We start from the raw sequence: 18,624 nt of genomic DNA on the forward strand, positions 1-18,624 counted from the left end.
TTAAATTTTCATGACAACTGCATTAACCAAAAACTGCATTAACCGCTTCTGAATGGGGAAAATTAGTGTGAAAGCACAATTCCAAAAAAAAAAAAAAAAAAAAAAACTCAGATGGGAATGGAAGATTCAACCCATGATCTATTGCAATGCACAAATTAAAGAACACAGACACAGCTGGATATTTTCCAACATAACGATCAACGCAATCTACCAAGATGCAGCTCAAATTAGTGTCTATTTTAACACATGCTTTTTTGAGGGGCGGTAAATAAGGGCGCAAATGCCAGTAAATTGACGAGCGCAAAACAATAGTTAATAAACATGTCCCCACCTTTTCAATTTTTTCAATGCCTGTCTTTTGTAAATCCTGACAGTAGTTTTTTAATGCCAAGAGAAGGTTTGTGCTGGTGCAAGCTGTTAGTAAATCTGGCCCTTAACTGGTTTAGTTTGTGTATATTTTGCAGTTTTTATTTTATTTGATATAAGCATTTATGATATTAGACATCATGCAGTGAAATTGCATTTTGCAATCCCTCATAGAGAAAAACCTTTTATGGTGTTATAAATCTGTCAGCGATTGAGTGTCATTAATTATTATTATTATTATTAGTATAATTGTATTATTAATAATAATTTATTATTACCTTTAAATATTTCTGCATAAAATAAAATTAATCTTTTTTTCCACACAATTCCAGCATGGATATAAAGCTGAGCTGCGCAATGCAACGTGACAAAAGCAAATATAACCCATTACAATCAGTGATGCTGTCTACACCAGATGAGGCACAAAACAACACAACAAATGTTTAATTTGTCAACAAATGTTATGTTTAATTCCTATCATACTGCTATAATTTTCACTGTTTAAAGGGGTGATGAATTGAGAAATCAACTTTCCCTTGAGCTTTTAATATATAAAAGGCATGGTAATATAAGACTATCCTGTTAGTTTCAGAGATGAAAACACCCTTGTTAAAGAAAAGCTTTGGTAACGCTTTAGATTATGGCCCAGAAAGTACTGTATAATTAAAGTGAATTTACAGTACAACTTTCGGTAATTATAGTGTAACTATAAAGTAAGTACATTTAGGTATAAGGGAACAATATGTAATATTCGGGGAATAAAGGGGCACTATCAGGAAAAATACATTTTTTATACTGTAAGTATTTTTTAATTAAGGGGTAATTAAACTGTAAGTATTTTTTAATTAAGGGGTAATTATCCGTGTAGTTACAGGGTAAGTATGAATGTGCGGGCTGTAAATTAAAGTGGCTCGTTACCCTCTTGTTTCATGTAGTTACGGGGTAAGTATGAATGTGCGGCCTGTAAATTAAAGTGGCTCTTGTTCTAGTTATTGCTAGTTATTGCTGTATGTGCTGTTTGATGCCTTAACTCTTAGAAACCCAAATGAGTTTTAATTAGCAGAGATTATTTTTCTGTGTTTATCTGAGGAAATAAATTTGTATACATCTAAAATGGCATGAGGGTAAAAGACAAGTAAAGGGTGAGGACATTTCAGTGAGCACTGTATTTTCACTGTAACAGTTGTAGAAAAGGCCTACTAGCTAAAGACATGTGGGATCCTTCTTAAGATTCATCTGTCGCAAGGAAGAAAAAGAAGAGGAACAAGAGAAGGATGAAGCCAAGCAAGAGAAATGAATGTGTTCCAAATCTGTTTAATATATATATATATATTTTTCTTTTTTTTTCTTTTTTTTAAATAAAGTTTTCAGAGTGATAAAAGATTGTATTTGTGTTTGTATTGTACTTACCCTGTAACTACATGAAACGAGGGGAACAAGAGCCACTTTAAATTAAAGCCTGTACATCTATACTAACCCGGTAACTCCACAGATAATTACCCCTTAATTAAAAAATACTTACAGTATAAATAGTTTGTTAATTTTCCTGATAGTCACCCCTTTATTTCCCCAATATTACATATTGTTCCCATATACTTACTTTAGAGTTACACTATAATTACCGAAAGTTATGCTGTAACTTTAATTATGTAGTACTTTCCAGGCCATAATCTAAAGCAATACCAAAGCTTTTATAGACACCAGGGCCAGAAAACGATCGTGTTCGCATCTTGACTTAATCGACTGATGAAACACCGCCTCTACAGAATAATAAGAACGTGTATTTCAGTATGCCAAAGAATATAGCAAGATGTTGCGCTATTCCTGGTTGTGGAAGAACACAGTCACTACATAAGCTTCCTAATATTAGGAATATGTCGTTGAACTTTATTTTTAAAGAAGTTCCAGCTCACGTGGGGAAGACATTAATTTCACTGCGGAATTGTTTGTAAATAAATCTCAGGTCAAGCTGGATTTGCAGACATTTGATATTAAAATACAATGCTATTTCTTCTATATTGGATCCGACAGGAGGAATGGTGCAACACACTTATGTGAGTGCAACGTGTTTTTTACGTGTTTTTTATATGTAATGTAGTATTGCATTATAGATCGTTTTTCTTATATGTACGTTTTTTACAGAACATACCTTAGCATGCTGGACGCAAAACCAAATGTCCCAGGGCTGTGTGTTTTCCAGATGGGCTACCAAAATGTAACCCCGTCGGCAAGCAGATGAATCTCATATTATTTCTTTCTTGTTCTGGTATTCTCTCTCTCTTGACTTGACATTTGAAGGGCGCATGCACGTTTCGCGCTTATAACGAATGATCGTGCGGGCCATGTAATACAAAAATAATAGTCCAATCAATCACGGGTAGATGAAAAATAAATCGTTGTGTTTGTTTAATAAAGACCCACTTGAATCATTCTGGTTGCCGCTTTCAAAACAACGCCTCCCTCATGTGAACTGAACTGACAGGGGCATAGATATGACAGGGGCTGAAGCTCATTAAATATGCAAATCTTATCCAATCCTAGCCATGAGTGTTTACTTCCAAGTCTCCAGTGCCCATCAAAATCCAGCGTTTTGAAGAGAGCTCCAAACCAGTGTAGAAAATAGCCTATGACGTATTATTTATGATGTTTTTGAATGTGAAAACCACACAAACATCATTAGTTGACCTCAGACAACAGTATAAATTTTTTTTAAAGCCAGTTCATGACACCTTTAATGTCAGGAGAGTGGCAATATAGACTATCTAATAGAGTACATGTTAGCTGTGATTATGTTGTGATTAGTTGTATTTTGCAAATGATATGGATGCCCAAAGTAAATTCTACTTTCATTGACAAGGCTTGTTGTGTCACTCATTGTGAAAAGGTCTCTTGACTTGATTTAGTATCAGCTACTTTGTCTGTTTTTTTATATATCAGTCAGATATTAAATCACAGGAGATTATAAATTAGCACGCACACTTAGACACACATTATACATAGTCCTTTAACAGGAAAATGCAATAATTAACAGGGCAATGGAAAATGATTTTCTACAGTTTTTACAGTTATCAGTAGGGTGACTGGGACAGCAGTTTTATGTAGATGCACATGCAGGAGTCAAGATCACTAATGACCCACTGTATGCTAGAAAACAAACAGCCCATTCACTACTGGGGATGATCTCAATTCCTGTAATTTAGCGCCATTGTCTTGCATTACATAGGGCTCATCTAAGAGGCAAATAAAAGGATCATTAACTTACTCCAGCTAATATAAACTCCCCCTGAAAGAGGCACTTCACCAGGGCCTCCATTTAGACTTGGCATTGCTTTAGGATGCTTTTGGAGACCCAAATTACCCCACTGGTGAGCATTATCATCCTTGAAGTTTAAGGTGACTACACGCTGAAGGTCCTGATTGTCACTGCTGCACTTTTAAAAGTTATAGCAATGATTTGCCGTTTCGATGGGGAACCATTTCTGATGAATGTACTTGGAGCAAGGTTCATGTCCTCAGAAAGTCAGTAAGGGAGATCAGAGCCCCTCCTAACATAAGTGGATGGATCATCACGTGGAACATGGCCAAATTAGGGCCTGATTACCTTGGCAAGTGGCCAGCATGCTCATTCAGCCCTCTAAACTTTACACACAGCAGAACAAAGGTTCATCTACTGCATGACAGGTCTGAGAAAAGGCCATCGAAAACCCAGAGTGATCAGAGAGTTGAGGATTAAGTATTTAACGGTTCCTTGTGCTCATTTTGACCTGCTCATTTCTGGTCAACTGAACAAACGAAGTTGCTGTTCATGGCTACAAGCGCCATATTTTATTTTATTTTGTGTGGGAAGAATGATTAAAAAACTGGATCAACTATTTAAACATTATTATGGAGTTTTAGGCCATTTCTGGTTGTTGTCTTTATGTACTGTCAACGCTTCTATTGGAAACTATTGACCAATTTCATATTAAAAGATAATAGGTCTCATCAATTTGTGTTGCGAATCTGCATTGAAATGTTTTCACAAACAAATCATGATTTGACTAATAACTTTAAAGGGGGGGTGAAATGCTGTTTCATGCATACTGAGCTTTTTACACCTTTAAAGACTTGGATTCCCATCCTAAACATAGACAAAGTTTCAAAAACTAATGTTGGACGTTTGATGGAGTATTTCTGTGTTAAAAATACTCCTTCCGGTTTCTCACAAGTTTCGGCGAGTTTTTTTCGAGTATGGGTCTATTTGACGTTAAATAGAGCGGAAGGTCCTTGTATGGGCTGTACAGGCTCTTCTCCCGGAAGGGTGCGCGCGCGTCACTAGAGGGAGAGAGAGGAAATGCACGCTGTAAACAGTCTCTCAGGTGCAGATCCAGTCGTCCGTGAACACTTATGACGCGCCTCCACTTTATTCCTATGGGTGACGTCGATCGACTTCAACGCTTCAGCACAGCATTCCGGGAAGGCAGCGCTGCATTTGAACCGATTTGAACGCAGAAATGACGGGAAGCTTCAAGGCATCGCTTCAGTTGCGTCGCAAAGTGGATTTCCACGGTCACTGCTGTCACAGGACTTCACCAAATCATACCAAAGAAGTGTGTTTTTGACAGAGCGGTCCTGCTTTGGAAGATGCCGGTGAGTAAATCAACTTCAAATGTCTCTGCTATTGGCTACCGTCGCATGAGTAAACATCAGTAAACGATACGATCGCGTGCTTCGTCATTCAAATGCGCTAACGGTTACTCCATTGTTGTTCTGTATAACCTTACACTATTCTGACTCTGACGTGCAAAACCGTTTTGCTTGCTACCTCTAAGGTCTAGTCACATACAATAGTCCATAAACCGAATCATGTCCTCATAAACTGCACACAAAGGCCCCTAAATACAGTACATACCACAGAGATGGACATCCTGATGTTGCCGTTTCTCCTGTTCAATTTATTTCAGCCTCAGATTTGATTGTGGATCTTTATCTGTATTAGCTGAGATAGATGGGTTTCTCCACGCTTGAGGACGTCACCGCTTTGCGCGCTCATCATTCTTTAGCTCCGCCCACACGATACGCCTCCAGGCGCTCGGTTTTTTCCGGAAAGACTCGGTACAGCCCATATTTCTTTTATAAATATGATAAAACTAAAGACTTTTCGGAGATATGAAGGATGCAATACTACTCTATAGGTACTCAAGATTGACATGAGATTGACTGAAACTGAGTGTTTCACCCCCCCTTTAATAAATGAATTCTAAATACATGAATAACCAGGGCCTAAATGTAACACTCACCAAGTACCAAACATGATTACAAATCGTCATATTAGAGTATATGAAAATTTGTCAGTTGCCAGTTGGCCAGTTGGTTGTTTATTCTAAATGGACAAATTTATTCATTCAAAAAAATGTTTTATCCGTAGTCAGTTATGACTTGAGTGAACGCAAACAAAAAAAATGCATGATCCGTGCGTGTATTTGGTGTTAAAGTGACAGCTTCCTAATAATCCTGCTATTGTCTGCATTTTTAAAGCTGCAGTACATAAGTTTTGCCTCTTTGTTGCCATCACTGTTTGAAACCTGCAAATTGCAGTTACTTGCGGAGTTTTTATTTTTACGTGGGCTTTGCATCGGAACAGCTCCTCAGCGTGGATGAATCTAATGTTTTGAGACATAGTATGTGTGGCTGTCACTGGTGTGGAAACTATACTTTAGAACAGTGTTTCTCAAACCTGTCCAGGAGGACCACCAGCCCTGCACATTTTGTATGTCTACCTCATCTAAAACACCTGATTCAACTCATGAGCTCATTAGTAGAGACTGCAAGACCTGAAGTGGGTGTGTCAGATATAGGAGACATACAAAATGTGCAGGGCTCGTGGTCTCCAGGACAGGTTTGAGAAACACTGCTTTAGAATCACAGATTCTACATTTTGAAGTATGACCAAAATAATAAGCAAAATGTCATCTGAACAAGCAGGTAACATGTCTGCCACTTTTGTTCTGACCAACTGAGAAAAAACACAATCAACTGTTTATTTAATGTATAGAGAATTGTGAATTTTAACTTTTGTGGCATGACTTGTAAATTAATGCAATGAAATCTCTGCAAACAATCGCATACACTGTGTGGCTTTATAATCATGTTAAAATTAAATCTTAATACACATAAATACACAGGGCAAACAAAGGCAGCTAAATAAAATGCAGGAAAAACTAACCAGTAACTATGTAAATAAACTAGGCCATGATTGAAACCAAACTTTTGCACAACAACAATGTACTGAAAATGGAAATGTTTTTCCTGTTTTTTTATGCGTATAGACCACAACATTGTCAAAAATATCCCCGTTTACATGGATCTGTGAAAAGGAGTACAAATGCTGCATTATGCTGATGCAGATATTATACTGTAGCTGGTGATGTCACTTTGTATTGATTGGGCCCTGTTATGAACCCAGCCCAATGTGACAGAAGGCAAAAAAAAAAATCTAGTTTCAGCTTTATGCAGTTATTAGTTTCATGTACAGCGCCACATTGTTTAAATAGCGAATGCACGCGCACCCATCTGTTCACCCATGGGTGTGGTGGTCTGAAAATTCAATTGTTGGCGCATTGCTATTTTGAGGAACTGAAAACAACTGCACCATTGAAACTTGAAACCTGGTCTAAAGTCAATAGTGCAGTATTTTTTGTGTTATTTAAAGGGTGTGTTAGTACGCACAACATGCATACACTATGTTTATTACACACACAGGGCAGCAGCGCAGACACATTTTTACATTTTAAAAGTAAATTGATTCCTATTGGGAGAAGTGTTTAGTCTTTCCGCGAATCCACCATGTTGCAAGCGCAAATGGCTTTTAAAGAGAATGGGAGATGAGACTCTGATTGGTTTATTGCATGTTACACCCAAAACACACCAATGACTCATTAACAGACTGCATTAACATTAAAAAAAGGTTAAGAACATATTTGTGCGTACACAATTAGATGGAAATATTTGAGAATTTCTCCCATCAGTACAAACTTGACATAATGCAATAAACTTTTTGAGACCCACTGTTCTCAAGACGAACTGCTATTTTGAGAGGTTTCATGAAAAAGTAGCAAAAAAGATGCTTACCGATGACAATGAGGGTGTAGTTTATATTGACACTGCCAAAGCCATTGGTGGCTTTACAAATGAACGTCCCAGCATCCTCTGCCTCCACCTCTTTGATGCGCAAGGCTTGCTGAAGGACCCTGAAGCGCATCCAACCGCTGTGGATGTTTCGTCCGTCTTTTGTCCACATGATAAGGGGTGGTGGATCACCCTCCACAGGACACTGAAGTTTCATGGTGCGTCCGATTCTGCCGGTCTGCCGGTGGGCAATCTTCTCTGCTACACGTGGAGGACCTAAAGAAAACAAGATGATGGTATTACTTTCATTGTGGGCACTGCCTTAATATACATGGCACACATTCAAACCCTTTTTCCTGTTAAGTGATGATAATGCAGGTGAAACGTTGGTTAGCCATTTACCTGCTCCTATTAGTTAACATTAATTAATGCATTAACTAACATAAACTAACAATGAGCAATACATTAATTACAATATTTATTAATCCTTGTTAACATTAGTTAATAAAAATAAAACTGTTCATTTTTAGTTTATGTTAGCTCAGGTCCATTAAATGATTTTAACAGTGACAACTTGTGTTCCCTTTCAGTTGGTCACCGACAAATTGGGATCACTTCAGAGAGGCCTATCAGCTTTGAGATATGGAGAATGGGCCAATGAACATTGCCGTGCATGATTTGCATATCGCACCCTGCCCCGCGGCACAGGTCTAAGGCGGAAGTGATCGCCACTCACTGTTGTCATTTACTTCGGAACCGAACAGCGTTGATGAAGGCAGAGACTTCACAGTTCTCAGTGAGAGAGGGGGGGCGTGTGTTGGCGAGACGGCACATTCAGCACGGCCACTGTTGCAGATCATAAAGAAGAAAACAAACTGCTGTTCTCATAGCAACTAAAAGAGTTGGTTCGTAAAGGGCACACACAGGCTGCACTTTTTCCTGTGTGTTGCCGCGGTCTTTCCTGGGTGCTTCAGCACTTCCTGAAAGAGTGTTTCCTCACAAAAAGAGCAACACGGTTTATGCTGCATCTTTCTCAAGATGTTATTCCAAGATGTTTCTGGATGCAGTAGTTCCCTGTTGGCTGCTGACACTGACAATCATCAAATAGACCACTAAGTCACCCTACCCATACCCCGATCTTATGCTATTCCCAGTAAGACCTACTTCGACAGATGGGCAGGGTGAGCTGAGGATTACATTTAGGGCACACCTGCCATGTGTACCTCCGCAGGCCCCTAATCCCTCACAAGCACCGCAGCCGGTAGAGCTTCCGGAGGGACCCGCTGGCCCCTCCCATGGGCATCCAGCGGTTACCTTCGGGGCTCCAGTGGATGAACAGATGTTAATCGCTGCATCTGAGGGGGAGTTCCAGTCCTCGGAGGATGAAGATTCGGCTGTACTGCCTCCCTCTGGGAAAGTGGCAATGGCGAACCTTGAGTTGACAGCTATGCTTTCCCAGGCCGCCAAAAATGTCGGACTTGAGTGGAACTCTCCACCACATATTAAACCTTCTAGGTTGGACGATTGGTTTCTTGGGGCGGGTCGCGCTGGTTCTTTATTCATGGAGGTACATGAGGAGCTCACTAGGTTGTGGATTACACCATTCAGTGCCAGAAACAGACCTGGTGGCTCCTCCCTACCCTTGACTTTTGTCTCCTTTACACATTTCATTTACAAATCCTCAGCTGTTAAAAATACTACGCACATAAAACGAGTGCATTTATCCTAGCACAACATTGTTTTGGATGTTCAATAAGTTAAATATATTTAATAAAAACTGGCTAATCAGGTTGTGAACATATCCCTATGCTTTTAAGATATTTAGGTTCTGTGTTCAAATGCCAGTGTAAACACACTGAGTGGGCAGACATGTTTTTTTTTTTAGACACTAAATGAACCAAGCGAACAGAAGTGCATTAAAGGTGCACTACATAGTATTTTTGCAGTAAAATTTCCAAAAAACACTAGGCCGGTGTTATATATTTTGTTCAGTTGAGTACCTACAGTATCACAAATGCTTCCAACTATTTGTAAATTGTGAGAAAATTGCTATTTTAACTAAGGTCCAGGCTGTTTCAGCATAGCGTTTGAGGAAGTCGCCTGTCAATTGCGTCATATCTGCGCTACCCTCAGTTTCAGGTTTTATTCTGCAGGAGCGCTTTACTCTTAGCAGTGTGAACGCACAGAGTAACGTCATAACATAATTTTCAACACACTTAAAATGTATCTAATAGGCCTGCACGATATTGAAAAAAAATTACATTGCGATAATTTTTTCCCCAACGATATATATTGCGATTTTGAGAGCCATCAATCCAGGCTAAAGTCAATAATTACCATTACGGGATATTAATAATTTCACTAATAAGAAAGCTTCATTACAAGTGACAAAAAAAATGTTGGAAAGTATGTGCAAACATGAAAATAAACCTCCAGTAGGGGGCAGCAGGTGACCGTCTTAATGACACTTGTTCACACTTGTTGCTATGAGTAAGACATGTTACGGGTCTGCTGTAAACGATTTTCACTGCTGAAATAGAACAAAAGCACTAAATATTGCATCTAAAATGTAAGTGACTTTAAGTGAATGTTAATTAGTTGTTTATGGACCTGTCATATGAAATCAGTGTCATTTTCAGTCGTGATTATATTCAGGAAAACGTTCTAGTGTTGTAATTTCTCCTCGATAGGCTGCACGAGCGTGAACAGCGCGACCTTATTATTATAATCATTTCAACTGTTCATTATATATTATCCACAATCGATCGCCACTTACACTACATTAATGCACAATCATTCTGGCATTTTGGTGATTCGCTAGGTATTTTTTGTTTTAATCAGGCTCTTGTCCGTCAGTCAAGTAAAATTCTTTCACTCGTCCCTTCAAAACATCCACATGTCCTGGACAAGCGTTCATGTCGAGCCCTGCTTTATATTCGTCGTAAAGAGCTTTGTGGTGCCGTTTTAAGTGATCAGACAAATTGGTGGCGTTTTCTTGTTTTGTGGCCACAAGACACTCCATGCAGTACTTCGTTTTGTTCAACATCCTCCTTTATGTAGCCGAAATAGTCCCAAAAAGATGATTTCTGGTACAAACCTTTTTTTTTCCTCTTCAGATCCTCTTCGTCGCGCATTTTAGCTGTTAATGTTTGGCCGTGAGCGGTGAGCAGCGGCACAGTGAACCAATCACTGTGCAGGCATGAGGTACGTGCATGTCACTCCAGCAGCAAACGCGGGTTTACTGTGTGCTTCCATTCTCTTAATACACCGTGGGCTACTACCCTTTACATCGCATGTGCCGGCGATGTGACTATCGCACACGCACACATTGCGATGTCGATGTTAAAACAGAATATCGTTCAGCCCTAGTATCTAATATGATAAACAAAGCTGCATTACTTCATAATCATAACCGGAAGAGCGGATCAGTGCAGGCGCCCGGCGACATGTCCCGTCCTGTCATAATAAAAGTCCCGGTGTTTGCGAGGTGGGTATTTGTTTAACAATCGCTCCAGCAGCCGTGCTCAGCTCCACAACACTCGGTCCTGCTCTGTTTTATACTCCAGTAACGTTAATAACTGCATGCATGAACGTAATTTCTGCCCAAGTCCTATTTTCCACCGGCTGTGAGGTGAAGACCACATGTCCCAAGATGCTGCGCTCAAACTTTGCGTCATCAAACTACGTATTTGTTTTGAATAGGCGCCCTCCAGTGGACGGAAAGTTGCATAGTGCACCTTTAAGTGGTTCCTCAGTGCAAACCAACAGAACTTTAGGGTCAATGCTCATCAAAACCTGCCGTGTGCCCTCACAATCTTTCATCAAAAATATGTACATGCCTGCACGCTAAGGCATCTCTTTTCTCAAGTATTAGGCTGTCCAATGGCCAGACAAGTTTCAATCCCTCCCCGTCCTATCACTCACAAGTGAAATGATTAAGCAATTAGCAAACAAAATTGAAAAAAAACTCCCAATTAACAAATCAAGTGTAGTCTTAAAGTGCCCCTATTATGGCATTTGAAATGTATCTTTATTTGTTTTGTTTTGGGAGACCCCAACAACAGCGTTACATGCATGCAAGGTCAAAAAACACTTTCATTGTCTTATAATATGCATATATGTTTACCTTATTTGCTTAATGACTCCCAAATGATTAATTTTTCAAAACACCCACTGTCTGTCGTCATTTTAGTTCAGTGTAACAACAGACTAATTAATATGCCGAATTTATTTAGGTGTACATGTGGGAACTGTATCAAAATGCCAATTGAGGCTGAAAAAGCAGGCACATGACGTCAACATGAAAATTTGGAATTTGCTTTGAAGACGATTTGTTTAATTGACTCAGATTGACTCTTTGGTTTACTTTTGAGAGACAATGAAGGTGCACTTTTAGACTTCAACTTTGCAGGATGTTTTCATTCACTTAGATCTATGTTACACACTTCATGAAAAGTAATTTTCAAAAATCTGTAACAGGGGTACCTTAGTTCACTATGGACTAAAGTAAAGCGAAAGCTTCAGGGCAGTCAACTAAGAGATCAGTCAGAGGCTTAGAAAGTCTTGGCTTGGCTGAGCAAAGCAAGGCTTCCCCCTGCCCATGTACAACCCTGCTTACTCCCGTTAAAAGACAGAATGCAGGAAATTGATATTGTCACTGTTTATGTCTGCGGGGAAATTGTAACCGCAGTCCTCTGTCAGCCAGCCACGTCTCCCTGCCGTACTCTGCTACTGGACTGCATTGTTTGTGCGCTCCTAAGTTGGTGGCTCCAAGGAGGTTAGAAAGGTCAGAGTCTGCAAATACTGTCCACGTTCATTCCTCTCAAGGCTGTGTGAGTCACTCTAATGGCTGTTTACATAAGGCTAATACCAGATTGAATCCATTTAGCTGCCACAAAACCGGGCTTAAGAAGATCTTGCGGTGAAAAATTTAAGAAACAAATTTCCACATGCAGTCATACGCATGAAGGACATTATGTTTTAGATCTTTTCCCTAAAAAAACACCATGCTTGTAATTGCAGCCATCACTCGGATAAAGGAGGGAGGAAGGAGTAAGGAGTTTTATCTCATTGTCAGACGTTCATCCAACACATAATCATTTCCAAATCTATCTCAACAAATTAAATCCGCGATCTGATGAAATAGATCATCTGAATAACAGAAGATGAGTCTGGAAAACCATCATCTCAAGTCATATGTCAGGATAACATGAAGGCATGGTGTAAACATGATATAACAGAAGGCTAGGGTCTCAGCTTGCCATATTAATAACTCAACTGTTCACAAGTGCGCAAACCTATATGCTAATATGCAGAAAATGGCCTCAAACATGGCTGAAATAATCACATTTATAATGTATTTATTTCAGCTATTTTATACCTAATGTCACAAAAGGTTTTGTAATGATACAAGACTTTTATGTAATATGTAAAATGTAGACTAATAGGTTTCCTCCGTGTATCTGCTGTAATGACACCCAACTTTTTAATATAAAGAAATCCATAAAATAATCAAATAAAATGCATATAATTAAAATTAAAATAATTATATTTCATATTCCAGAAGTTTTAAGAAGTGAATATTCTTCAAGATTCATTTTTAACCAATAAATGTACATGATTTTACGATTGATACAATTTTGGGGAAAAAAGAAAGAAAAGAAAATTACTGAGTTAAAAAAAAAAACTCAGTAATTTTTTACTCAGTAATTGTTTTCTTAGTTTAGTTTTAGCTTAGCCTAAAAAATGTATATTCATTACAAAGTTACAGATAGCATCATAAAATTTGCCTTCCTCATACTGTATATCCTGGCTTTTCAACACTGTGGGAACCCTGTTTCATAAAAATAAAAGTTGTTGAGGGGATGAATTCAAATAAAGACCTATTTATTTATTCATTCATTTAGAATTTAATTACAGTTATTTTTAGCAAAATGTATAACTTCTTTGTCTTCTTAAAAAATGTGCAATACATTTGGGGGGTATTTGAAAAAAAAAAAAAAAACACCTAGGAGTCCATAGATTAAAATAAGTAAAATATGTTATAATTAAAATACATTTCAGTATTCCAGATACTTTTTTAGTTAAGAACTGAATATTCTTCAAGTATTTGTCCATTCAACATTTTTTTTTTTTTTTTTTTTGCAAAGCATTTTTATCTTTATTAGTTTTTTCCATTAAAACATTTACTTACAAAATGTTTTCTTCCAGAAAAATAAGTTTTAACTAGCCTGAAAGTATATACATATAATGTGACAACTTATTATTTTTTGCTGTAAAACTGAAGAGTGTGTGGTTTTAAACATATTTTACAGATGCTTTCAAGACTATTATAACAATATAGAATAGATCATAGAAAACAAAACCAATCCATGAGATTTTATAGCTCTGGCAGTGACACAGATTATCAGTATTGCTAAGAATATACAACACAAGTGCACTATTTTATGTTCTTATTTGAAGATCTGCACCATCTACCATCACCATCTACATTTGAAGAAGAGCAGTGCGGAAATTCTCTAAACTGTTTTATATGCTGATAGATATCAATTGTCCATGAAGTGTAACAGCAAAACAGTTTGATGTTGAGTCAAAGGAAACTACACGTAAAAAATGTATCTCAAATGCATCCCTGGATTCACACAGCTTTGATATGTAGCTCCCACTGTGCCAAGTGGGAGTCACATGCACAGGTATGGAGCCAGCCTTACAACAACACACTACTGTGTCCCACAGACACCAGTGGGTAGTTGACATGTTGATGGATGATGTTTGAAAGTGTGAAAAATAAATTAGTCACAGGCAGGAACTCGCCAGACTCCTGTTTCAAATGGCTTTCTCATCAGAGTAAAATCTTCTTGGTGAGCCGTTTCACAGATTGAAATCTCATTCTCCTTTTGCAGGACCATACGCCCACTCTTTGGGCAGATTTATCCTCCGCTCGGGTCTTCTGTTCCCAGGTTGGTCCCGCGGCCTCTCCCTCTAGAAGGCCAACAGTACTGCATGTTTCACAGATCAGAGGTGCGCTGGAGAAAAATTTCCAACTCTTCTCCCTTCAGCCCAAAGATGGCCGTGATTAATGCAACAGTTTCCATACAAGTCACAAAAGTCGATGTCAGGGTCAAGAAAGCACCTTCCAAAAAGAGAAACGACAACATGCAGTATTTACAGTATTTACAATGTCTAAATAAATAAATGCCCTCCGATGCACAACAAAACACATTTAAACAGCATAGACTTTAAAAAGCCTGCACGTCTGTGTAAATATTGGGTGTGTGAGAGTATTTGTGAGAAAAGAGCTCAGTGAATGAGGGGAACAGCAGGTCAAACTCTTTAAAAGGCAATCTGTTTTCTCCATTCAACAAACGCATTCCCTTCTGTCTCAGCACTATACAATACGGAGGCCGGCCTCTTGTTCGCCTGTGCACCGGGGAACTCTCAGCAACTTGCAGTCTTCCATATCCCTCCTTCCCTTTTACGGCTTGTTGGCTTAAGGTATCCCAACATGCACGTCTGGAATGTCGACTAATGAGGGGGAAAAAATTATTCGGTAAGAGGCCAATGCAAGTTGCATTCCATCATATACTCGCTTTTAACTCCAGCCCTCAGCCAAAAAAACCTCTCCAGAGTGGTATAAAAAAAGCATTCCCTTAAGAATCAATAGCTCTCAATGAACCAGCTAGATAGGGCCCTTTGGTGCAAAATAAGTCGAATAATAATAATATTTTGGTTGGCCTCTTGTAGGGAGTGCAGGACGTGCTTTAGAGCGCAAGAATGTGTTTGATTATCATTTCTCAGGCAGGTCTGAGCTCACGAGTGCCAATGTATTCACCTTCAGGAAGCGGGTTGTGATAGAGTAAGATAACCCTCACCCCGCCTTCACTTCCTCTGTCTTTATGGCTAGTTGTATTTGCTTTCCACCATTAATTCCCGGAAATGGATAGTGAATATGCCCAAAACGAACATCTCTGAAAACAGTTGTTGAAATTAAAGGAATACAACATAGACTTCCAATGAGGGAATGTGATGACAATGCATAAAGCACTTTTTAAACAAGGCTAAACACTTATGTAGGTAACGTAAAACCAGATCCTCCTAGAAAAGTACACTCTAAAATGTCAATTAATAAAATGTTGGAAGAGCAAAAAATATATGTTAAACTAATTTTCTTACTTAGTTAAGAAGCAGAAATTATTTGAAAAACATTAAATTAATTGATATTTTCGAATCCAGTTAACATTTAGAATCGCAAATGTTGACTGGACTAAAAAACAAAAATCCAGTCAATATTAGATGATAGTAGGTCAGGCTGATAAGGCCAACACACTATTTTACTACGGTAAATATATTTTTGCTTGTGCTGTTCACGACTGAAAATGTGACACTGATTTCATGACAGTTCCATAAACAATTAATTAAAATTAGTCACTTACATTTTAGACGCAATATAAACTGCTTTTGTTCTATTACAGCTGCCAAAATATTCCCAAGATCAGATCATGTTTCCACATCAGAACCACAGCGCATCTCACAGCAAGTGTGTTAATGAATGATTCAGCGTTTGAATAAATCGGTTGAATCAAAGATTCAACAACCTGTTTGTAAACGACTGCCTCATTCATGAACGAATCAGCCGTTTGAATGAACCGACTCAATGACTCACTCATAAAGACCTGCCGCCACCTACTGGTAGTTTAGTTTCATGTTTAAACATTCTTTCCAACGTTTCTTATTGGATTAAAAATATATAGTTAAAACAATCTCATAACATTATTTAATGCAGTTGTAATTTGTAAGTGTAAATTATTTATTTTAACAACCATATAGCGTTATTCTAATTTAATTTATTGATCAAATTTAAGAATATAAAAGGAAAGCTGAAGCATATCCTATATTTAAGATTAATCCTCATAAAGATGATAAGCACAATTAGCCTACATTAACCCAAAACTAACTTAATTAAAACACCACAGCCGAAACTGTTTTCTTCTTTTTAATTATTTGAATTTAGACATTAAGAGAATAAATTGTTATACAAGTACATTTACTTTTAATACTAAAAGTACATTTATAATCAAGTACTTTTTTTACTTTTACTTAAGTAGGATTGTCGTTGTAGTACTTCTAATTTTACTTAAGTAAATATGGCTCTGATTATTAGTACTTTTACTTAAAGGGGGGGTGAAACACTCAGTTCCTTCATATCTCTGAAAAGTCTTTAGTTTTATTATATTTGTAAAAGAAATATGGGCTGTACTGAGTCCTTCCGGAAAAAAACGAGCGCCTGGAGGCGTATCGAGTGGGCGGAGCTAAAGAATGACGAATGCGCAAAGCGGTGACGTCCTCAAGCGTGGAGAAACCCTTGCTATCGATCTCAGCTAATAGATATGATCCAGAATCTAATTCGGAGGCTGAAATAGAAACAGCAACAGCAGGACGTCCGTCTCTGTGGTATGTACTGTATTTAGTGGCCTGTCAACATTTGTCTTTACTCTCAGTTTATGAGGACATGATTCGGTTTATGGACTATTGTATGCGACCAAACCTTAGTAGCAAGCAAAACGGGTTTGCACGTCAGACTAGTGTAACGTTATAAGTTACATAGAACAGCAATGAAGTCCGTTAGTGCATTTGAATGACGAAGCAAGCGATCGTGTCGTTTACTGATGTTTACATACGTGACGATAAGCAACAGCACAGACATTTGAAGCAGTTTTACTCACCGGCTGCTTCCAAAGCAGGACTGAACCTTTATCGCTGGGACGGCTCCGTCAAAAACACACTTCTTGGAGTGTGGAGATCCACTTTGCGATGCGACTTAAGCATTTCTGCGTTCAAACCGGTTCAAATGCAGCGCTGCCTTCCCAGAATGCTGTGCTGAAGTGTTGAAGTCGCTTAATGTCAAAGTGGAGGAATGAAGTGGAGCGCGGCGCGGACTATAACCGACATTAGTGTTCACGGACGACTGGATCTGCAGCTAAGAGAGTGTTTACTGCCGTGCATTTCCTCTCTCCCTCTAGTCATGCGCGCGCTTCTCTCCTACCGGGAGAAGAGCCCGTACGGCCCATACAAGGACCTTCCGTTCTATTAACGTCAAGTCGACCCATACTTGAAAAAAACTCTCCGAAACTTGTGAGAAACCGGAAGGAGTATTTTTAACACAAAAATACTCCATCAAACGTCCAACATTAGTTTTTGAAACTTTGTCTATATTTAGGATGGGAATCCAAGTCTTTAATAGTGTAAAAAGCTCAGTATGCATGAAACAGCATTTCACCCCCCCTTTAAGTACTGAGATTCAGTACTTCCTCCACCACTGCTGTTGTCCAATCACAACACGGGAAGTGCTGGCCCAATCAGAACTCGTTACGTATTTCTAAAGGAGGGACTTCATAGAACAAGGAAATCATCAGGCCGTTTTGTAAAAAAAAATGTATCCAAGATGATGATGATGTCAATAATAATTATCACTATAATATGTTTTGATTACAAATACTTTATAGGGATGTGTTTGAATGTATTTTCATCCGCCGGGATGATAGAAATGACGTCATTACGTAAAGACGTAAAATAACCGGTGATCCGTTTTTTTTAAAAAACGGATCATTGAAACGAACTGTCCGAAAGAACCGGTTCGCGGAAAAGAACCGAACTTCCCATCACTACTGGCAGGCAGGAAGTGCTGGAGCTGCTTGCGCCTGACTAAACCACTCCCCCTCTGCACATAATCTCATTTCAAATGCAGATGTCAGCAAATCACAACACTAGGTGTTTTCACTGCTGTCTCACAGCAGACACGCCCCTTAAACAGAGCATTCAAGCTAGAGAGCTAATACCAGTATAGAAAAAATGCCTTTTATTTCTAAATTATGACATTTTTTGATGTAAAAACCATACTAACAATATAAATACACCCTAGGAAACATTATAAAATAATAAAACAATCCATGCCATGAGACCTTTAAGTTGTATTTAAGCGGGAATATTTTAGTTCAAATCAAACATGACAAATGCAGAAAGTCAAATGTGTCAAGCACATTAAAATCACATTTTAATAATTCAGTCTGAGTCAAAGAACAGAAGAATGGTTAATGGCTGGCTGAAAATGTAGCTCAAGGAATGTAAACGTACTGATGTATGAGGTGGTCTCTA

General features: G+C 38.5%; 1 protein-coding gene across 2 annotated transcripts in view; it reads right to left on the bottom strand.

The window, feature by feature from the left end:
* The window catches only part of fgfrl1a (fibroblast growth factor receptor like 1a), an 88,258-nt gene that overhangs the window by 39,605 nt on the left and 30,029 nt on the right, over positions 1-18,624 (bottom strand). For both annotated transcript variants that reach the window (XM_067457845.1, XM_067457843.1), the window contains one exon: positions 7,477-7,749. In XM_067457845.1, coding sequence (XP_067313946.1) covers positions 7,477-7,749 — 273 coding nt within the window. The remainder of the gene's footprint in view (positions 1-7,476; positions 7,750-18,624) is intronic.

This window comes from Pseudorasbora parva, chromosome 11, assembly GCF_024679245.1.
Source record: "Pseudorasbora parva isolate DD20220531a chromosome 11, ASM2467924v1, whole genome shotgun sequence".
In the NCBI taxonomy this organism is placed as follows: Eukaryota; Metazoa; Chordata; class Actinopteri; order Cypriniformes; family Gobionidae; genus Pseudorasbora; species Pseudorasbora parva.